This window comes from Chiloscyllium punctatum, chromosome 18 (assembly GCF_047496795.1).
Source record: "Chiloscyllium punctatum isolate Juve2018m chromosome 18, sChiPun1.3, whole genome shotgun sequence".
Classification (NCBI taxonomy): Eukaryota; Metazoa; Chordata; class Chondrichthyes; order Orectolobiformes; family Hemiscylliidae; genus Chiloscyllium; species Chiloscyllium punctatum.
In genome coordinates this window covers 100,794,561-100,818,467 of record NC_092756.1, presented here as the reverse complement: position 1 = coordinate 100,818,467, position 23,907 = coordinate 100,794,561, and the positions used below count along the sequence as shown (strand labels likewise).

Genomic DNA, 23,907 nt, shown 5'->3' with positions numbered 1-23,907 from the left:
ATGGAACTCAGACAGCTTTTCTTACTACATCCTGAGATCAACATTCAGTGTCATGTGCCACTTTGTGTACACTGCCAACCTCTCACTCCATCACTACCAACTTATGCTATCTCAAAGCTTCTTGGTCCCCCATTACCATTTCATTCTTCATCTTATTTCAGTCCTTAACAAGACAAGTATTCTCTTCCTTTCAAGTGTTATGGAACACAAGTTCCAATGACTCATAAATGCCAACAACTTCCCTCTGGCTGCATCCCATCTTCTAATCATAAGACCACAAGGCATAGGAGCAGAAATTAGGCCATTGAGCCCATCAAGTCTGCTCTGCTATTTACTCATGGCTGATAAATTTCTCAACTCCATTGTCTCACTTTCTCCCTGTAATCCTACCTCTTATTGTATATTAATTGTACCCTCTGACCTTCCACTCTCTCTTGAACAATCTGTATTCAGCAAAGGACTGAGCTTTATCCCTTTATGTCTTCATCTCAATGAATTTAGGGCACAGCATGACATTGAATTGATCTACTGTTACTTTAACTCTGCGCCTACTTCTTTGGGCAGGAGTCCTCTCTACTCTCCATGTACCCTTTCATCCATCTCCAATACTTGTCTCCACCTGAACTCCCTCCTAATGGCCTCTTAACTGCCCTTGGTCTCTTCATTGAGAATTGTCAACTTGATATCAACTACCTTCATTTTTCTGCTTCCCTTACCCACTCCAACCTCTTTCTCTCTGGACTTCCTGCACGCTGTTCTGTCAGGTCTTTGCCTGACTATTATCAAACCTGTGGACAAAGCTGATGCTGTTGTCATCTGGTGAGTCGACCTCTAGCTTATAGAGGCTGAGCGACAAGCCTCAGACAGTTCCCCCTATCCCCACCTCAACTATGTTACATCACTGAACAGTAGATTGTTGATTCCAGAACTGTCACTGACCTCATCTCCTCCAGAGATCTTCCCTCCACATCTTCCCATCTCATTGTTCCCTCAGCTCACAAAGTCTGTTTCTAATGGACTCGAAACATTAACTCTGCTTTCTTTCTACAGAGGCTGCCAAACCTGAAGAGTTTTGCCAGTAATTTCTGTTTTGGATCTCCAGCATCTGCAATTCTTTGTTTAATGTCAGCCTGCTTCTACCTTCTCCCAAAATGAACAAAGGGCATTGTCAGACCCAACATCTTAGACTCTTCCTGCCCCACTGAACTTAATTCTTCATATCTTGCCTTTTTTAAAATCTTTCCACATTCAGTCTCTTCCCACTAACTCTTCTGATGCTTTACATTAGGTCTATAAATTCTAGTTTCCTGCCCCCAACTCCCTCTTTTTCAGCATGCATGCGCAATCCCTCTGTCTGTCTTTTTAATCAGAATGGTCTGAAGGTTCTCCCTTCTTGGAAGGAAGCCTGAATCATTTCCATCCACTATCTCCCTCCTTCGCTTGACTGAGCTAGGTCTCATTTTGAACTCTCCTTTAACTCATCTCATTTTCTTCAAGGAAATGGTGTGATTACGGGTACCCACGTGAAAACTATTTATGTTGTCTCTATATAGGGTATGTTCAGCTTTTCTTGTTCTCGTTCTGCTTTGACCTCTCCCACAACTCTTTAGCCAGTATACCAATGACATCAATGGTGCTATTTCTTGCTCTTTCCCAGAACTGGAAAAGTTAATCTATTTTTCTTCCAATTTCCATCTTTCTCTGACTTTTACCTGGTCTTTACTCTGACTTTTCCCTTCCTTTCCTTGAATTTCTAGTTTCATTTATGGGAATAGACTGTCTGCTAAAGGCCTACAGACGCACACAGTTACCTTGACTATATTTCCTTATTACCTGCTTCCTGTAAGATCCAATTCTGTCAGAGTTGAGAATGGAGCAGATAGGTGAGAAGGAAGATGGACAGGTAGGACAGTTCGAGAAGGCTGTGCCGAGTTGGAGGGTTGCATCTGGGATGAGGTGGGGCAGGAAGGATGAGGAAACTGGTGAAGTCTACATTGATACCATGTGGCCTCATCTTCCACCTTAGGACCCTCCAACCACATAGCATCATGTCACCGTCACCAGTTTCCTCATTTCCCCTCCAACCACCTCATCCCAGATACAACCCTCCAACTCGACACCACCTTCTTGAACTGTCCTACTTGTCCATCTTTATTCCCACCTATCGGCTCAACCTTCCCCTCCAACCTATCACCATCACCTCCCATCTTCATTTACCTGTCGCCTTCCCAGCTACCTCATCCCCCACCCCCTACCCTCCTATTTATTGCTTTTCAAAGTGAAGACAGCACTAATCCATGCCACCAGCTCCTGAAGATGGTTTATACCCGAAACTTTGACTTCTCCACCTTCTGATGCTGCCTGGCTTGCTGGGTTCTTCCAGCCCACTGTACATCTACCTTGGATTCCACCATCTGCATTTTTGTTTGTCTCTGGCTATCTCTACCTAGGCTGGCTTGGTCAGGTGGGGGGCTCTCTTGTTGCAGTCAGCCAGGAAGAGGACTGACCTTTTCTCCATAACCTGTCCACCAGTGCCCATGATCTTTTTCCATGAAGGTGCCAGTGAACCTAATTTTCTCCTGTGCCATCTGGTCAAAGCTTATCTTCCTGATGAAGGGCTTATGCCCGAAATGTCAATTCTCCTGCTCCTAGGATGCTGCCTGACCTGCTGTGCTTTTTCAGCACCACACTCTTGACTCTGATCTCCAGCATCAGCAGTCATCACTTTCTCCATAGTTTATAGGGCAAGCACCACAGTGTGAGGGACAGCTTCTGGCTTGCAACACCTGAAGTGCATCCAGCTGAATATTAAGTACAGCAACTGAACTTAGAAACTGAGAGATCCTAATAGTGGCAAGCACTTCTATCTCGCTAGCAGGTTTGCTAAATAATGCACTCAACATCTTGCTTACATAAATAAGCAAGTCAGAAGAGTATGATAATCTGCAGTAATTTGCCCTTGGCCATCGTGGACATGATGCCATTAAACCTGCTGTCCAACACTCTTTTACTTCAGAAAGGAAAATTGAGGCCAGAATGTTGGGCAGTAAGTGAGAAGAATGTGGTTTGATTTTAGATGGAATTGGATTAAGAAGGATTATGAGGACTGCAAAGGTTTACTATACATCTGTAAATGCAGAAAATATGATAAGTATGCTTGGCGAGCTACAAGTACAAAAAAGCTGTGTGAGATTGTGATATAATGACAATGAGGGGGAACATGGTCCTGACCAGATATATCCAAGAACACTGCAAGAGGCGAGAAAAGAAATTGCGGGGGCCCTGGCTGATATTTTTGCATCATCATTAGCTCCAAGTGAGGTCCTGGAAGATAGTGAATGTTGTGCCCTTGTTCAAGAAGGACTGTAAAGAAAAACCTGGGAGCTATAGACTAGTAAGCCTAACATCTGTGGTAGATAAGTTACTTGAAAAGATTCTGAGAGATAAAATATATGTGCTTCTGGAAAAACAGGGTTTGAGTAGGGATAGTCATCATGGCTTTGTGTGTGGGAGATCATGCCTCACAAATTTTACAGTTCTTTGATGAAGTGACCAGGAAGGTTGATGAGGGCAGGGCAGTAGACATAGTCTATATGAATTTCAGTAAAGCCTTTGATAAGGTTCTACATGGTAGGCTGCTCTGGAAGGTTAGATCGCAAGGAATCTTGAGGAGCTGGCAACTTAGATGCACAATTGGCTTGATGGTAGGAAACAGAGGGTGATAGTGGAAGGATGCTTGTGGACTGGAAGACTATGACGAGTGGTGTGCCTCAGGCGTCAGTGCTGGGCCCATTACTATTTTTTATCCATATCAATAATTTGGATGAGAATGTACAACGTATGGTTAATAAGTTTGCAGATGACAGTAACATACGGTGGACAGTGAGAAGGGTTATCAGAAATTGCAGCAGGACCTTGATCAGCTGGGGAAGTGGGCCGAGAAATGGCAAATGGAGTTTAATATAGACAGGTATGAGGTCTTGCATTTTGGAAAGTGAAATCATGGTGAAATTTCCTGAAGGAGTGTAGTGGAACAGAGGGACCTTGGAGTTCAGATGAACAGTTCTCTGAAAGGGGAGTCACAGATAGACAGGGCAGTGAAGAAGATTTTTGGCATACTGGCCTTCATCAGTCAGGGCACTGAGTTGAGAGATTGGGAATTTAAGTTGATACAGGAAGTTGGTAAAGCCGCACTTGGAGTATTGTGTTCAGTTTTGGTCACCTTGTTATGGGGTGTTTGTGATAGCAGTCCATGTAATGACAAGGCCTGTTGTGTGCAGTCTGGGGTAAAGACATGGGCATGCGAAAAGATGCTCAGGCCCTAAAATTATTGAACTTACTATTGAGTTCTGAAGGTAGCTGAGTCCCCAGTTCGAAAAGATGCTGTTCTTCCAGTTTGTGTTGAACTTCGCTGGAACACTGCAGCAAGCCCAAGACAGAGATGTTGGCCAGTGAACATGGCGATGTGCTGACATGGCAGGCAACAGGAAGCTCGGGGTCGTATTTGTGAACAGAATGTAGGTATTCTGCAAAGTAGTCACCTTGTCTACGTTTTGTCTCCCCATTGTAGAGGAGATTATATATGAGCAGCGAATATAGTAGATTACTTTGAGTATCATGCAAATAAATCACTGTTTCGCCTGAAAGATGTGTCTGGGGTCTTGGATGGTTGATAGTCTTATTCAAAACATTATTAATGTTTTTCTATAATCAATTTAGAATAGTGCACACAGTTTTATAAATTAACTCTTCAATTAAAATTAATTCATTTTAAAAGTAGTTTTTCTCAAGGAAAAACGATCAGGACTTTTCTGATGAAGTTTCTTACGTGTCTGGTCAAATTTCTCAATGATGCAGGAGGATCTGTTTGAAACAGAGATTGGCTACATGTCCTCTCAAAACTCTCAGCAAAAAATTACGTTTCATTTTAAGAACTTGCTAGGAGAACTGAAAATACTTTACAGACTACTAAATTGTAGCAGAACTAAAGTGAGCACTACCTCCTGCAATAAAAATGTTTATACTCCGATTATGTGACACATTTATTTGCAATACCAATATATGAGTTATGTTGCCAAGGAGAGTCACAGATTCAGTCCTATCCTCTGCTTATTTGATTCCCAACAACAATAAAATGTTTTTGATCCAGGACATAAAGGGAAAAAAAATAGCTGGAGTTCCTATTCCCAATTCCAACCAGAGATATTTGTTGGAAAATATGCACCAGTGATTTTCAATTAGGAAAGCCATGAGTGTTATAAGGAGTGTTGACTTATTGCAGTAAAATTGTCGAAATTCCAGCATGACTGCAACAAAATGTACAGACTAATTAGTATACTATATATATATATAATATATACACTGCAGTGAAAAGATAGAAACAATGCATGCAGTTGACACTTTTCTTTTGTTATAAATGTAGAATTTTACTTCCAGCTCTTAAGAGAAGTTTTCTGCCTGAAGATCTCGGTGATGCATTGCAGCAACACATAAAGAAGATTGCATATAATCGTAAGAACCTTGTTTCTGTTCATTATTTATGAAAATTGCAGAAAAATTAGTTTGCCAATGCACTGGAACCTTTTTGTGTTTCTTGAATTCACTGACTGAGTGGAAGAAATTGGATCTCTGGAGGTGAACTTGATCTTCATTGATGCCACAAAAGTGTCAATAGCAAATCATGAGCTTGTTTTACATCTGACCAGAAATCAGCCATATTATGAATTGGCCTTTTTTTTTATTATTACCCATTTAACATCAGTATTGAAGACTAGTTTCACACTCCTAAGTTACTTGAGGTTTTTTAAAATTCACTTGTGAGATGTTGGTGTTGCTGCCTGGCCAGCATTTATTGCCTGTCTATAGTTGCCCTTGAGAAGGTGATAGTGAGCTGCCTTCTTAAACTACTGCAATCACATGATGTGGGTTGAACCACAATGCCCTTAGGAAGGGAATTCCAGATTTCGACCCAGCAACAGTAAATAAATGGTGATATATTTCCAAATCCAGTTGGTGAGTGGTTTGGAAGGCAACTTGCGGGTGCTGGTGTTCCAAAGTCTCTGTTGCCCTTGCCCTTCTAGCTGGAAGTAGTAATGGGTTTGGAAGGTGCTGTCTGCAAATCTTCAATGAATTTCTGCACTGCATCTTGTATGAAGTTCATACTGCTGCTACTGAGTGCTGAGTCGATGGTGAAGGGAGTGGATGCTTGTGCATGTAGTGCCAATTTAATGGGTTGCTTTGTCATGAATATTATCAAGCTTCACCATCCAGGCAAGTTCAGAGTACTCCATCACACTCCTGACTTGTGCCTTGCAGATTACGGAGAGTCAGAAGGTAAATTCTGCAGTATTCCTAGCCTCTGACCTGCTGTTGTAGCCACTGTGGTTTTTTGGCAAGTCCAGTTGAGTTCTGGTCAATAGTAATCCACTGTTTTGGGATATTGATAGTGGGAGATTAAGTGGTGGTAACACCATTGTATATCTAGAGGTAGTGGTTAGATTGGTTCATATTGGGCATGGTCATTGCCTGGTATTTGTGTAGCGTGAATATTACTTAGGGCTGCCACGTCTTATAAAATAGTTCTGTTTTCTGGTGCACCACATCCTTAAGATAATCTTGGGGGGGGTGCTCCATCACTAGTCTGCACCATTCCATGAGACCTAGGGGGTTTTCTGAGATCCAGTTCATTAAAATGTTCTTTTTTGCACAATACGTGAGAATGTTGAATAATCTCTTCCCTTGTTCATCTAATGTAGGCAGGTTTGGCAGTCTCATAAGAAGGGATACTGGATCCAACCTAATTTCAATTCCCAGGATCCCATCCAATTCACTCGCTATGGCACCCCAGTACCTACAAATCTTATGACACGACCATAGACAATGAGTAACGGTGCCTGTGCTTGTTTTACATTTAGGGCACTCTGGGGATGCTCCTTTCTTGAACTTTGCTAATCGCTCTGGGGCTATATGGGACCTGTGAAGAATCTCTCCTCTGTCTTATTTTTAAACTGTTTCCCTAGTTTCTATCTAGCACAGAGAGGAAGTATCCTCTCAGTACTCACCCTGTCAATTCCGTTTGGGATCTTGTATGTTTCAAGAAGATCAACCCTTGTTTTTCTAAATTCCAGTGATTACAGACTCGATCTGTCCCACCTTTCTTCATAAGATAATCACTCATCCCCAGATCAGTCAAGCAAATGTTCTATAAATTCCTTCTAACACTATTATGTCGTTTGTAAGTAAGGGGACCAGAACTGTACAGACTACCCCAGCTGTGATCTCACCCCAACAACCTGTAGAACTGTACCAAAGACCTCTCCCCTGATATTTCATTCCCCTTGAAACAAGCAATAGCCCTTCTGCCTATCAACTTCTTATGATTAATATACCAGAGCGTCTAGAGCTATGTACTTCAGTTCTGTAGTCTCACACCATCTAAATAATATGCTGCTTTTCTATTCTTCCTGCCAGAGTGGACAAGTTTATACTTGCTCATGATATGTTTCGTTTGCCCATTCACTGAACTAACTATATCTGTTTGCAAGTTCCTTATATCCTCCTTGCAACTTACTTTCCTACCTGTACTTTTGTCATCAGGTTTTAACTATACATTTGGTCTCCTCATATAAATCTTTGATATTGATTGTAAATAGTAAAGCCTCAGCACTGATCCCTAAGACACTCCACTTGTTATATCATACCCGATCCAAAATTACCCATTCTTTTTGCTTCCTGTTACCTAACCAATCCTCTAAGCATGCGAATATTTTTCTCCCTACATCATTAACTCTTGTGCAGTAACCTTTGATGTGGCACCTTGTCACTCTGCTTCTGAAAATCTAAATACCTATGCATATATCCCCTCCATTTAAAACATGTAGCTAGTCTGAGATCTCCGCCTTTTACAGCAAGCATTGGAAGCAAACTGAAAATCTGTTTTACCTTTAAACTGTTTGTAATATGCTTTGGCAAGTATGCTTTATCATTTCAAACTTCCACTTTTAAACTTGGGTTTGCACTGCCTTATATTGGCCAAAGAGCCATTAATAATTTGCAACAATGGTAATTTTGAAATTGTTGGTTTCAGCTTGTTAATTATATTCATTTTCTTTGTTACTTTTATTGTAGTTATGTCATTCAGTTTAGAAATCACAATGTTGGGGAAACTTCTAAGTGATTTTGACAATTTTACCTTCAGTTAGGGAAAGCTGACTGCTGGCAATGAAGGCATTGAATAGAATACTAATTCTAACAAGTAGACTTTTTTTAATTTCAAAAACATACTTTATTCATAAAATACTTTGATGATCTGTACAACTGGACATGCCATACATACGTAAGCATTCCATTTGTTTGCATACCGAAAACAAGAGTAATCATTCCTATTTACAGGTCGGTACGATTACATTTTTAGCTGAGGCGTCAGCAGAGCCCAAATGCCTGCGCGGGCCCCCTGTTCTTCTTTAGGCAGGCAGATATTACACGGTGGTCTTTCCCCACCACGCCTTGGCAGCAGCTGCCCCAAGCTTCAGTGCGTCCCTCAACACGTAGTCCTGGACCTTGGAATGTGCCAGTCTGCAACACTCAGTCGGGGTCAACTCCTTCAGCTGGAAGATCAACAGGTTTCGGACCGCCCAGAGAGCGTCCTTCACCGAGTTGATGATCCTCCAGGCATAGTTGATATTCGTCTCGGTGTGCGTCCTGGGGAACAGGCCGTAGAGCACGGAGTCCCACGTCACAGCACTGCTCGGGACGAACCTCGACAAACACCACTGCATTCCTCTCCAGACTTCTGCGTAGGCACATTCCAGAAGGAGGTGTGTGACAGTCTCGTCGCCCCCCCTCCCCCCACAGCGGTGCAGCTGAGAGTCCGAGCGTGCATAAAGGATCTCACAGGCAGAGCCCTTCTCATCACCAGCCAAGCCATGTCTTGGTGCTTGTTGGAAAGTTCTGGCGATGAGGCATTCTGCCAAATGGCTTTGACAGTCTGCTCAGGGAACCACTCGATAGGATCCGCCCTCTCCTTTTCCCGAAGGGTCTCAAGGACACTACGTGCTAACCACTTCCTGATGGACTTGTGGTCAAAGGTGTTTTTCTTCATAAACGTCTCCACGAAGGACAGGTGATACAGAACGGTCCAACTACTTGGAGCTTTCCGCAGCAGCAAGCCCAGGTCCATCCTTCGCAACACCGGGGACAGGTAGAACCTCAGTACATAGTGACACTTGGTGTTTGCGTTCTGGGGATCCACGCACAGCTTGGTGCAGCCACACACAAAGGTGTGTGAGGGTGGCATTGGGTGTATTTTTCCCCCGTTGCCCAGATCTTTGTACAGCGAGTCCCTTTGGACCCGGTCCATCTTTAACCACCATATAAACTGGAAGATGGCCCGGGTGACTGCAGCAGCACAGGTTCTGGGAGTAGGCCAATTTCTAACAAGTAGACATTGTAATAAAAAGCATTGTAATAATACGTTAAAATAATGTAGCTTAGATAGAGGCTATTTGGCCCATAGGTCTTGGGCAAGCTTTATGGTGGAGCTACCCAATTTTACCCACTTCCCTGGTCTTTTCTCTGAAATAGAAACATAGAATTTAGGAACAGGCATAGACAATTCAGTGTGATCATGGCCCGTCATCCTTGATATCAGTCTGGTAATGCTTTGTTGCACCCCATCCATAGCCAAAATATCATCACTCCAAGGAGACTGAAACGGCACACAGTATTCCAGATGTTGGGAGTGTGGTGCTGGAAAAGCATAGCAGGTCAGGCAGCATTCGAGGGGCAGGAGAATTGACATTTCGGGTAAGAGTCCTTCATTCTCATTCCTGATGAAGAGTTCTTGCCCGAAACGTCAATTCTCCTGCTCCTTGGATGCTGCCTGATCTGCTGCGCTTTTCCAGTACCACACTCTCAACTCTGATCTCCAACATCTGCAGTCCTCACTTTCTCCTAGTATTCCAGATGTTGTCTCACCAAGGCCATGTGCAATTGCTGCAAAAGCAGAGCTGTGGTAGTAGTAAGTCTGTAATAAAAGAGCAAAGATTTACATGAGTTGGTTTAGAAATCCCAGCTGAGTAGGGATGGTAGAATGGGACAACAACAAGAACCGCTTGCATTTATTTATGTAGTGACTTCAGCATAATAAACTATCCTAAAGCACTTTATAAGTGTTTTACAGAACAAGATTTTACATCAATGAAGTGATGATAGGCCTGTAGACCAAGAAGGTAGGATTTGAAAAGGAAAGAGGAATAGGAATATAAAGAAAGAAGTGTGTAGTGATAAATTTTAGGAAAGTGAATGAGCAAGGACATTAAACAATGGGAATAATTCAAAAATGGAAGAGTATATGTGGACAAATTATTGAAAGTATCAGGTAAGATTGCATATCGGGTATGAAGTTTTTAACTGAAGCTGGAATGTAAAAGTAAGGAAGTTTAGACAAACTTTTATAAAACACTGATACAGCCAGAACTGAATTATACCCAATGCTAGGCACCACACTTTAGGAGGGATCTGAAAACTTTAGGGAATATACCAAAAAGATGGATGAGAATGAGGGACTTCAACTACAATGATAGAATGGAAAAGCTATTATCCTTCGAGGGGGAAAAAAAACATTGAGAGGTGACTTGGTGGAAGTGTTCATGAAGGGTCTGGTCAGAGATTGTATAAGCTGTTCCCAATGTTGTGATGAGAAACATTTTACTCAGCAGGTGCTTAGGATCTGGAAAATACAAATTCAGTCATAGTGTTCAAAGTGGAATTGCAAAAGCACCTGAAGAGAGAAAAGAATTCGGGCTGTGGGAGTAGGACTGGTAGATTTGTTCTCACATGGATACAACAGACTGAATGGCTATTGTTGATGCTGCAATCTTTCAATGATCTTATGATTTGTATTAGCCAAAAGCCATTTTTCTAATGATTTATTTGACTGTTTGTTTTTGTCCCATAGTTAACTCTATTAACTAGCAATTTGGAAGATTGTTTTGCTAATTGCTTCATATGAACTATTTCTAATACCAATAGATTTGACTGCTTATTGTAATTAAGTGTGATAGCTAGCAAACTATTTAGCTGTGTTTACCTTTAATTATAAATACTGATAAGCATTATACATAACTTATGATATTGTAAATATTGCAATGGAAATTCTTTGTTTTGTTCTTCCAGAAATATTTTCAAACCTCATCTGCTTGGATGCGGATACGGTTACACGGCACATTAGGAAAGCTCTACCAGAAAATTGGCTTAAAAAGGTTGGTCATGTGACATGGGTCATCACAGATACTCAACACCCTCCAATACAATGGCTTGCACAATTTTGGGATTTTCTGAATAAGAATTGTAAAACTCTAGATAAATTTGAAGGGTTGCCACTTATACCACTCAGTTCTCTTAGGGATTGCATGGACAGTGTCCAGCTAGCACATTTGTCCAAGAATATAACTATTATATTTCACATGCAAAATGGTTACAAGTTACCAGATACAATTGCCAGTATAATTACAAGAGCTGGAGGTAGTGTAGTTCAAAGTTGTGATGAATTTCTAAAGCATCAGCAGTTAGCAAAATATGTATTTTTACCAAGCCCAAATAATGTTTTGAAACTGTTTTTGAATCTGGGTTGTGAGCAAGTAGTAAAGGAGATTGGTTCTATGTCATTTGAAGACAGAAGAGCATTGAGAAGTTTTCTTGCTGAAGCATCTGTATTTGATACTGACGAGGTAAATATATTATTCAAGTTGCCAATCTTCCGACAAATGACATCTCTCAGATCAACAAATAAAGAGCTTGTTACAGCAGGAACATATGGAGCTTTGAGTAATGATGTTTACCCGGAGATTCCAGATGATATGCCTTTACCTGAAATTGTACTTAAGTGTGTTGATGAGAAGGACAGGAGGCTCATGTTGATGAGGGGAAAATTACTGACCACAGCAGATGTTGCATTGCTCATGTTGAAGGGAGTGGAAACCCAAAAGTATGAACCTCAACAAATTGAAAAGGTGATGCTCTGGTTTCTAAAAAATAGTGGAATACTTTTTAAACAAAAACCAGAGTTATTCAACAAGTGCAAAACACTTCGGTTTTTGACATCAAAAGACAGGCTTGTACAGGCTTCTGCCTTATTTGATCCAAACAACATCACCTTTCAACATCTCTTTCAGCCAGAGTATCAGCATGTCTTTCCTCCTCCAGTTTATTCTAGTGATGAGAAAGTTCTGCTGACATTGCAAAAGCTTGGGCTAAAATCAAAAGAAGACAGTATTTCACCTGAAGACCTTGTAAAGGTGGCACAATTAATAGACAGACGACACAGCCAGGCTAATGATATCAGCAATGTGTGTAAAAAAGCTGAAGCTTTAATTAAAGTGTGCAACACAACATCTGTTTTGGCCATCTGTTCTTATCAAACTGTGGAGCAATTATTGTCTTTACATTGGGTGCCCTGTAACAGTCTCCCAAAAGCATTGACAGAATGCACAAATTTAAATATTGATTTTCATAAACCTGAAAATGTAAGAGATTCAAAGTATGCCAGCATTATTGGATTAGTAATGCCACTTACTGACAAATTTACTGAGAAATCAAGCAAAATTTTGGGACTACTCAATCAACCACCACCTAAGAAGGTAGTTGAAAATCTTCTCTTCATTGTTGATCAGGTACACACCAGTAGTAACTCACCATGCAACTTCCTGACAGATTTGCAAAGTATCTACGAGTATATGCAGAAACACCTAAGTCAGTTTAAAACTCTTTTACTTTCCATAGAACAGCCATGGATCTGGAATGGGTGTGGGTTTTCATACCCGCAGCATATTGTTTTTTCCTATCATGAAGATTTAGATCTCAGCTGTTATGTAAAGAGAGTCCCACGGGAAATATCCCAGTACAAAGAGTTACTGACTGGATGTGCAGTGAAAACATGTTTCAGCGATGGTGAAATTATTCAAATACTTTATCACATAAAAGACAATTTAGATAAACTAAACTCTGGTTGTGGTAGCCCAAATGAATTAAAGACCATCATTTCCATACTTGATTGGATGCGCAGAAATAATCTTCCATTTAACAATGACCTTCCAGTCCCTGTATGGAAAGATGGCCAGGGTATATTCTGCTTAAAACCATGTTCCAAAGTTGTTTTTTGTGATCTAGATAAAGCTACCCTGGAGGATATTATCAAAAATGAAAACATTTATATTGTTCATAAAGAAGTATGTCTTGCGATAGTTGAATGGCTGAATGTGCCTCCTCTAAGTAACAAAGTTCTGCAACCTGAATTAACTGGAATTGAGCAATATGGACAAGTGGAACCCATTGTACTGAGAATAAAAAACATTCTGAAAGAATATGATCAAGAACATGATCTTTTCAAAGAGCTGCTTCAAAATGCTGAAGATGCTGGTTCAACAGTTTGTAGTTTCCTGGTAGACATGAGACAAAACAAAGATGTGCCTGAAAGTCTTATTGATCCTGGCATGGCCTCATGCCATGGACCAGCACTTTGGTCATACAACAATGAGTGTTTCACTGATGATGATTTTCACAATATAACAAGAATTGGGACAGGTTCCAAGGAAACCCAAATTGATAAGATAGGTAAATTTGGACTTGGATTTAATTCTGTTTATCATATAACTGATGTCCCATCAATCCTCAGTGGAAAATACTTACTTATTTTTGATCCAAATGTCACTCATCTTAAGAAACATATCCATTGTGTAACCAACCCAGGAATAAAACTAAACCTTTATGATCATAAGGACTTAATTCAAAAATTTCCTGGACAGTTTAATCCCTACAATGGAATATTTGGATGTAATTTTAAAACTGACTCTGGAGAACATTTCTATTATGAAGGAACTCTCATTAAGTTACCCTTCAGAACACCAGAGGAGGCTGCAGTATCGGGTCTTTCCAATAAGTATTATAACCAGAAACACATCATGTCCTTGGTGGAAAGTTTCAAGCAAATGTCAAAAGATCTTGTCATATTCCTAAAGAATGTGAGAAAAGTTTCACTGAAATTTATCAGTGAACATTCAGCTCATGAAAACCAGATAATCTCTGTATTCAAAATGGAAAGACAAATACTAAACTTAATTGAGATGGCAGATAACTTTCCAATTAAAAAAATGCAACAAAATGCTGTGAATGTACTGGAAAGTACAAATAAATTTTCTAAAAAAATTAGAAGTTTTAGCACCTCAACTATAATACAGTTTACAGAAGAAACTATAGATAATCCCAATCACATAAAATATTGGTTGGTTCATTCATGTTTTGGGATGGCAAAAGCCTTACAGATTGCTTGCAGTAAAACAACAAATACATATTTTGCCCCTCCTCTTGGAAGCGTAGCTATACCTCTTAAAAAGAAGAAAGAAACTGGACATTGGATGCCAAACACTGAAGTTGAAGTGGGACAGGTATTCTGTTTTCTGCCTCTTTCACTTCAATGTGGTCTTCCAGTTCATATTAATGGATCCTTTGCAGTTACTTCAAACAGGAAGAATCTTTGGAGCTCTGGGCCAAAAGGAGATTGGAATCAAGCCCTTTTGGAAGATGCAGTTTCCACAGCTTATGTTACATCTATTTCACTCATGCAGCAAATGTCACAGAAAGGAGAATTTGAGAATTATGATTACTACACATTTTGGCCTAATGTAAAAAATGTTGATAATCAGTTTAGAGTAATTGTGGAAAATTTCTACAAAGCAATTGCACATGGAATCAATGGTGTTACAGTCAAAGCATTCAGCAATGGAAAAGACTGGTGCCCAATTAACCAGGCTTGTTTTTTAGATTCATCAATTCTTAAAAACAAAAGAGTTGGAGAGTCTGCTGTTACTGAGTTTTCCAAATTTCTTTCAAAACCTTATATTTCAGTTCACTTACCAGAGTGGGTTAAACAAAGTTTTATTGCCAGTGGATGTGGCCAGTCTATTGAACAGAACACATATGATTGGGAATTGTTTTATAAGGAAATTGTATTTCAGAACTTAGACGCTATAAATCCCAAAACTAGGAATGATTTTATTATTTATGCAATTGATATAAGGAATTCTTCTATTGATGAAATGTTAAGCATAAAACCATGCATGCCAGTTAGTGGGAAGAAAGATCTCCAGTATATCAAAAATCTTGTACATCCAGAAGGCAAGATAGCTTGTCTTTATGATGCAGAAGAAGGGCGATTCCTTACAGGAACTTCTGAAACTTTTCTTCATCCTGAGAGATTATTAAGGTTAGAAATGTTAGGGATGGTAAAAGACAAAATTGCTTTCCCTGAATTACTTGAAAGAGCAGTGACCATTAAACAAGTATGGGACCTTGATAGGAACAAGGCATACCAAAGAGTGCGTCATATCCTGGATCTGCTCAAAGACCTAAATCAGCTTAGTGATGATGAGCAACAAAACTTACAGAATGTGCCATTTCTTCCTGCTTTTCTTCCATATAGTCAGGAACAAAATGTTTCTTTAGATACTGTTGTTTTAACAAAAGCAAAAGACTTGTACAGTTGCAAGTTCCAATTACTAGTGAACATGACAGAAATGGTGTTAGACAAAGAACTGCTGAAAGGAACCAAGTTGTCCACTGAAGCTGTTTTCTTTCTAGGTTTGAATAGACAACCACCCATTAGGACAGTGTTGGAACAACTTAAACATGTGTATACATACAATAATATAGCAACCAGTGATCTAAAAAGGATAACTAAAGAATGTTACATCTACTTAACTAAACAATTGAAGGGAGATCCAGAGTCAAAAAAGGAAATCTATGATGCTGCTCAAGAATTCCCCTTCATTTTAGTTCATGGACAGTTTGTGTCTGTCAATCTGGTTGCTCGGAAGGTTTCATTTGATGCAGTTCCATATCTTTATGAACTTCCCAAAGAATATGTGGAATGTGAGGAATTGTGGAAGTGCCTGGAGATTAAGGAATATTTTAGACTGCAAGATTATGTCTCTGTTCTGAAAAGCATGTCAGATAAATACCACGGATCAAGGCTGTCTGATAACGATCTTGCTATCTGCCTTAGAATTGTAACAACTGGATTCATTGAAGCATCCGACCAGGAAGACATTTTGCAAAATGTTCTGCTGCCCAATCAGCACTGTATTCTTCAGTCTGCTCAAACGCTGCAATACAATGACACACCATGGCTTGTTGTAGGAGATGATGTAAATCTCTGCCATAATCAGATAGCTAGAGAAACAGCTGTCCGTTTTCATGTTCAGACAACAAAACACCGAGCGCTGAAAGTTTTACAGGTCAAAGATATGTCTGTATGGGCACAGGAATTTGGCCAACAGGAAAAACTAACTGTACGCTTAAAAAATATCATCAAAGCCTATCCATCCAAGAAAGATATTCTAAAGGAGCTGATTCAAAATGCTGACGATGCTGAAGCCTCAGAAATCCATTTTATTTGGGATCCCAGAAAACATGGCACTATAAAAACCTTTGGCGAGGAATGGAATGCACTTCAAGGACCTGCACTATGTGTTTATAATAACAAGAAGTTTTCAGACAAAGATATTGAAGGTATACAACAACTTGGAGAAGGTGGCAAGCGCAACAGTCCAGAGAAAACTGGAAAATACGGCCTTGGTTTTAATTCAGTGTACCATCTGACAGACTGTCCCTCTTTTCTGTCAGGTGACAGTATGTTGTGTATCTTTGACCCTAATTTGGCTGTGCTTTCCACAGCAAAGTCACATTCTCCAGGTGGTATGTTTGCAGTCAACCAGAAGTTTAAAAGTACATTTGAGGATGTTTATAATACGTTCCTCCCATCTTTCTTCAATCTTGAAGAAGGTACCATGTTCCGATTGCCATTGAGAACAGCAGAAATGGCAGAAAAATCAGATATCTCAAAGCAAGCAGCCACAAAGGATATGATTTTAGAATTGCTAGAGGTGTTGAAAGATGATTCCGACAGTCTCCTTTTGTTTTTGAATAATATCAAGAAAATTAGTTTTCATAAAATGGACAAAAAGTCAAGCGAATTGCATGGAATGTATACTGCAGAAGTAGATATGTCTCAGGAAAGCACCAGGGAGCAGGAACATTTACAAAATTATATCCAAAAATGTTTGAGTTCCATGACTGGAGAATCCAAAATAGAATCCCATCAAGTAATATATGAAATGGAGATACGATCTTCTAACAAACATCCAACCAAATGGATTTTAGCAAATAAAGTGGGGGTTTCTAATACAGAAGTAGCTGAGTCAGTGCAGAACTTTTGCTCAAGCTTGGGTCAGATACTTTTGCCTCGGGGTTCTGTTGCAGCTTGTACTAACTGCAACAGTTTTCAAGGTAAAGCTTTTTGCTTCCTGCCTCTGCCCATTGAGACTGGTCTCCCAGTTCACATCAATGGAAACTTTGCTGTTGACTTTGCCAGGCGAGATCTTTGGAAACAGGATGGGCAAAGTGGAAAGATGAAATGGAACAACTTTTTAAAATTACACCTGATTGCTCCTTTATATGCTGATTTACTTGATTACATGCAGAAAAAAATTGCAGACAGCAATGTGGACCCTCTAAAATTTAACAGTTTAGAATTATGCAAAAACTATATTGAACCTGATTACCTATGGTTCTTCCCTCATGTTTCTGAAGATGTTCCTCAGGAATGGCAATTAATGATAAATCAGATTTACAGGTGCATATATCAGAAGGGTCTTTGTCTGATCCCCACAATCAAACATGAAAGTAATCAATTACATGATGAGAAGAAGATCATTATTATTACATGGTCCAGTTTGACCAAAGAAAAACGAGCTGAAGTTCCTCACTTTGTAACTGCTCACATAACTGGGAAACTGACTGAAATTTTAGAAGACATTGGTATGAATTTAGTGCTGCAATCTGACTTTATGACCAAAGTATTAAAAAGTTTGGAAAGAGCTTGTATGGATGTATTCATTTTAAATCCAAGCACAGTCAGAAAGTTTCTTCAGATCCATCCACTGAACAACCCAGAACTAACGAAGACTAACTATCCCTTACTACTCAGCGAATCCCTGATTAAAGATGGGACCAGATGCATGGCACTTTTGGACTACTGTCTCTCTGATGTGAAGGATGGAAATTATAGTTGTTTAAATAGTTTACCACTGTTGGTCACACAAGATAATATGCTGGGAAAATTTAAACGCATCTCTCCCAAATATATTTCTAAATTTCATGATTTATTTCCGGAATCCCAGAAGTACTTTGCAAGCTATGATGTCAACAAGAAATATAAAGACTTCTTAGTTACAGCTGGCTTTTTAGAAGACTTCACAATTTCAAGGGCTGAGCAATTCATCCGAAGCAAGCTTGGTTATAAGTTTCAGATTAACTCCACTGACCCACAACTATGGCTGAACTGGACTGAAAATGAGCAGTTCATAGAATGGCTGAAAAAATTGTGGAAATATTTTGAGAGCCAAATAAAGAATGATGATGATAAGGAAAGCACAGTTGATAAGCTTAAGTTATTATTTTCAGACCTTGCAATCTTACCAGTGTTATGCCCAAGCTGTACTGACCAGCCCCTCCTTGCACCACTCGGATCATTACATAGTGTTATCTGCGAAATGACCCAAACTAGTATAGCACGAATTTTGCTGAAGCTTGGACTTGCTAAAATTGCTGCAGATTACTTTTCATTGAAAGTAATGTTTAATTTTATTAGACCAAATTCCATGAAAACTGATGATAAAAATGCCATTTTACAACATCTGCGTCTGACAAAATTAAACTGGAATAATTTAAATGAGTGGGAAATAGAATCCATTTTAAGGTTTCTTCATTCTGGAATTGAAGCAAGTGATGATAAACTTAAGTACCAGGAACAGCTAAAAACACTGCCGCTCTTTGAAACAATGGAAGAGACTTTTGAAAGTATTGAAATGTACAATGTGGTTTACATTCTAAATACTCAGTTAAGTGACACATTTCCACATTTGTATAAATTGGACAGTTCTTGTATGTTTTTGAAAAAAACAAGGATAAACACTGAGGTATCAGAAGATTTAGGCATTCAAATTATAGATGATCTGCAGTTCTTTATGGATTACATTCTTCCTAACATTGAACAAATATTTAGTGATCAAAAATTGGATGTCATACACCTGTTGTACAATATAATTTGCTGTTATCCCCTAGCCTATGAAGTGAAAAAAGAACAAGTTGTATCTGCTCTGAAAAATGTAAAACTAATCAAAGCTAAAAATGGGATATTTCAAAAAGTTTCATATTTCTATGAAAATAGTGGACGGTTATTTAAAATTATGATTCCTGCAGAAAATTTTATTCCTGAGGACTTTTTTAAAGCTTTGGGATGCCACCTTGACGATTCCAATTTGAACAAATTGCTCAAGGATCTGGGACTAAAGTGCACTGTGTCTTCAGATGACTTTATTGCTTTTGCAACACAAGTTTCAGAAGAAGTCAAACTGCATGCTCCTTTGAAAGAACTAATTGAGAAAAGTGAAGCTTTAGTCACGTACTTATGCAGCATTAATGAGGAAAATCTCCAGAAGAATTTTTATGAAAAAGTAGCAAGTATCAAATTTGTTTATCCACACAAAGTTCGGGAGAGTTTGCGGGGCTTGCATTCTCCTTATGCAGAAGGGAGAAATTTTGTTGCTTTAAGAGATTCATTGGTGAAACATCGGGATGAAGATGAAGAACTAGTTTGGACCTCAATGCCAATCCTGCCAACTAAATGTAGCCAGTCAAGAAATAATATAAATAGATTAAAAGCTGCTGGTGCTATTTGTAGTCCTCCAGAAAATGTAGTTATCGCAAACCTTAGGAAAGTATGCTTAGCTCCCTGCATAAATCAGAGCGTTATAAAAACCAGATCAAAAGTGCTTCAAACTGCTTACGGCTTTCTTCAAAATCGTGCATTTGACGTCCAAGCCCTGACAGACCTTCCCATTGTTCTTGTAGAAGAGGATTCTAAACTGGTAAAAATCAATGAGGTGGTGTTCTCTTTGCAAAATTATCTTGAGTTTTGTCCTTATTTATATCGGCTTCCCCCACTTCTAGCTCCATACCGTGAGTTTTTCCAGAAGTTGGATGTTGCTTTGGAGCCATCAGCTTCCCACCTCACCCAAGTGCTTCGGTCTCTTTATGGAGATTCTAGAAAAGTTAATAGCTTAAATCAAAACCAAATGACAACAGTGAAACGAACCTTATATTTCTTATTTTCCCTTCTGGAGTCGAAAACAGAGGAACGCGCACCTGAGAAACTAAAGCCATTATATCTTCCAGCAAGTGATGGTTTTCTGTATGCATCAGAAACATTATGTTTTAATGACAGAATTACCACTGGTTCCAGAAGAGATGCCAGTGCTCTAAAAGAAAAGTTTAATTTTCTTCTAGATCTGGGTGAATGCTATCTAAATCCTGATCCTTATAAGCAAATAAATCTTATACAATTTCTACCTGAAGAGATTCGCCCCAAGATGCTTTCACAGTTAACAGAGGAAGTACTCAATGAATCAGTCCTACGCATATGTCCATATGGAGATAATTGTGCATTCAGAAATGATTTTCACAAGATCCTTGTGTCCTCTAGTTTTAGAATTGGGTTAGTGAGTTTGTTAAAGGGTCAGTGTAGTGGAGAGCTGGCTGTGAGTGATGTTGAGCGTGACTGTGAAAATGTCTTTTCCAAAATACAAATTATTTGTTGTGAGAAGCTGGAAACTATCCTTTGCTTAGGATCAAGACAACTGAGTAATACCAGCATTGACAAACAAGTGTACACTAAGATGAACAACATGGGAAGTGGTGTGGTTTATCTGGAGCATAGGGAGAATGTGCCATTCAGTATGAAAACTGTGATAATACATTCTCTGGCCACTGAGATTAATTTACTATTGAAGAATGCTTTAAACAAAGATTCACTGTTAATCTTGGTGCTGATGCTCAGCTGTGAAAATCCAGAAGACATCCCAAAAGTACTGGAAGGTAAAGGTATCCACACTGGTAAGTTAAAATTTGAGGTTTCCCTGGACCTGCCAAATCCTGGAGAACCAATTCCTGAAGAACTAATTCATACATTAGAAATGGATATTATGTATAATTTCAGAGTTGGCGAGTATGTAGGTTATAAAGGCCCCACTTCCAACGAATATCTGTATGCCATTTTTATTGAACGATTAAGCACAGATACGTTTTTCAAAGATATTAGAATGCAAAAATACAAAATAAAAATAGGACATGACTCATTTATTGTAGTCAACCATCTTGATGTCTATAAATTCATTCAACAAAAAGCGCCTGAGGAGGTCAGCCAGAATCTTGTTGTATTAGATTTGCCAAAGGACCAACAACAAACATTTGGTCAGAAATATGAATCTTTTGACAACATTAAGAAAGAAATCCAAGAATACCTGAAAGAAATAAGGAATCTTCCAAGGGATGAAAGACAAAAGGCAATTCGTCGTCTTTACCTTAAATGGCATCCAGACAAAAATCCAAACAACATTGAAGTGACAACCAAGCTGTGTCACTTTATTCAAGAGAAGGTAAAGCAGCTAGATATCATCAATGCTGAGAATGGAAGCAGCTCATCAACTTTCAAAAGCTCCTTTTCTCATAAAGAGGAAGACTTTTCTTCTTTCTTTAACCAATGGAATACTGAAGCATCAAGGCATAAGCAGAGCTACTCACAGCAGAAGAAGAATCAATCTGCAAGTGAATTTTGGTCATTCCCAAACAGAAGTCAGTCCAACCCAGAAGAAGCTCAGAGATGGTTTAGACAAGCAAAATGTGACTTTAAAGCAGCACCCAATGACCTGGGCAGCACTGGTCGTGACTGCACTGCCACCGAATGGCTTTATTTTAAAATCCATCAAGCAGTGGAAAAGGCTTTAATAGCTGCAGAATACATATATAGTGGAAAATGTATTAGTGACCACAGCATTACTTTCCTTGCTAGCCAGGTATCTAGATATAGTACAAAACTCTCAGACCTGGAGAAGGTAGTGATTAAACTTAGAGAGCTTGGGGTAGATAGCAAGAAGACCCAGTATCCCAACTATCATTCACAACCCCATGTTCCAAATGACCAGTTCAAGGCAGGGCATGAGCAGGAGGTTCTGAATTTAGCACAAACAGTATTGGACTATATTGAAGACTATATCATGAGTAACTCATAAAAAGCAATCTTCAATGATCAATGCTGTTTTAATGTAATTAAAAATCAATGTCTGACTCTAGACTAGAACTATTGCTTATGCACAAAAATTGCAATATATGTGGTTAAGTACATTAAATTTGTCACCTTTAAGTACTGATATTCCATAAATTCTTGTTTGACATTGTGCACACAAGTGTTTGACACTGGGGTACCTGCCAATTGAACAATTTACTGATTAGAATGCTGACAAATGGTTACTGTTTTCACTGTAATTTACTTAAATCAGTTTCTCCATGTATATATCTGTTAAATAATTGCTTCTATTCAGTGAATATAAACTTTAAATCTAAAACCATTTTCTATCTGCAGTCATTGCATTCAGTTTTGTAAACAGCAATTTACAAATAAAATAAGATTACTGAAGTACTCTATTTTGTCTCAACAAAGTACTTAAGGTATATGGTTCAAATTATACAATAATGCTGCAAGTAACAGTTTAATACTTCCACTACTTCAGACAAAATTACATTAAATTAATCCAGCTACAGCATCTACATTTTGTAGCTTCTGTTTGCAAGAAGGTATAGTATTCCTTACAAGTGCAGGTCAGGTGAATTGGCCATGTTAAATTGCCCATAGTGTTAGGTAAGGGGTAAATGTTGGGGTATAGGTGGGTTACGCTTCGGCGGGTCGGTGTGGACTTGTTGGGCCGAAGGGCCTGTTTCCACACTGTAAGTAATCTAATCTAATCTAAAAAAAAAAGTGCGTGGATTGGAAGAGGGAGTGTGTTATTTTACTTTACAGAAACTATAATGTTTAATTAGATGCCTGGGTATAACTATCTCTATTTTAGCTCAGTTTTAATGCAAAACGTAGTATTTTAGTGTTTGATTCAAGTCTTGAGATGGTTTTGTTATACTCTCAATAAAGTGAATTAGCCAACATCAGCCAGCATGGAATACTGATCAAAGGAAAACTGGAGGAACTCAATCATCGATGCCAGAAAAGAAGGACACAGACTTGGAGAGGAAAGGGAGGTTAAAGAGCTGGCATTGCAGAAGATTACAGAGATCAAAAGGGATTTTTTTGTGATGAAGACAGATTGAAAGAGATAAACAGCTGAAAAGAAAGCACTGTTAACAATATTAGCTAGCATCCAAGAAAGACGGCATTGCCACAGTTAGCTCAGCTGAGCATGAAATGACCTAGAGAAAGTAGAGAAAGATGCAATTTTAGGACTGGACTAATGTGAAACCATAGAGCAGATTTAACTCAGTCGTCCATTGAAAGAGGGACCAGTGACAGAGGCAGCTGATTGGATAGTCTTACTGATGATGAAATCTGCCCAGCTTCTGACACTTGTTGAAGGTGACCACAGCCTGGAGAGAGGAATTAAATTGATTGTTTCAGGTAGAGGCAAGAGCAAATGTTAATAAAACACCTATTGCTTTTGCCCTCCTTCCCCATTCATTGTCCATCCTTCTCACCACTTGTACTCCAAGGGCAACATATCTAACTCCATGCAGTCCTAGTCCAGGAGTATTTTTAGGGGACAGTGTGAGGAGGTTTACTCTACATCTAGCCCCATGTTATACTTGCATCAGGAGTTTTTGATGGACCAGCTTACTTCCAGTTTCAAAGAATAGGGGGATCTTTACTTATTGTTTAAAAGAGTAGAGAGATTTTTCTCTATGTCTTGCTCCATGCTGTACCTGTCATGTGTGTGTGTTTGAAATAAACAGAGT

The 23,907-nt window shown here is 39.2% G+C and overlaps 1 protein-coding gene across 1 annotated transcript in view; it reads left to right on the top strand.

Annotated features, from left to right (window-relative positions):
* sacs2 (sacsin molecular chaperone 2) overlaps positions 1-22,509 on the top strand; it is a 65,856-nt gene extending 43,347 nt beyond the window's left edge. The window contains exons 7-9 of the mRNA XM_072588365.1: positions 5,423-5,511; positions 11,176-17,255; positions 17,286-22,509. Of these exons, the coding sequence (XP_072444466.1) occupies positions 5,423-5,511; positions 11,176-17,255; positions 17,286-22,181 (11,065 nt within the window). The 3' untranslated portion in view covers positions 22,182-22,509. The remainder of the gene's footprint in view (positions 1-5,422; positions 5,512-11,175; positions 17,256-17,285) is intronic.
* The last annotated feature ends 1,398 nt before the right edge of the window (positions 22,510-23,907 follow it).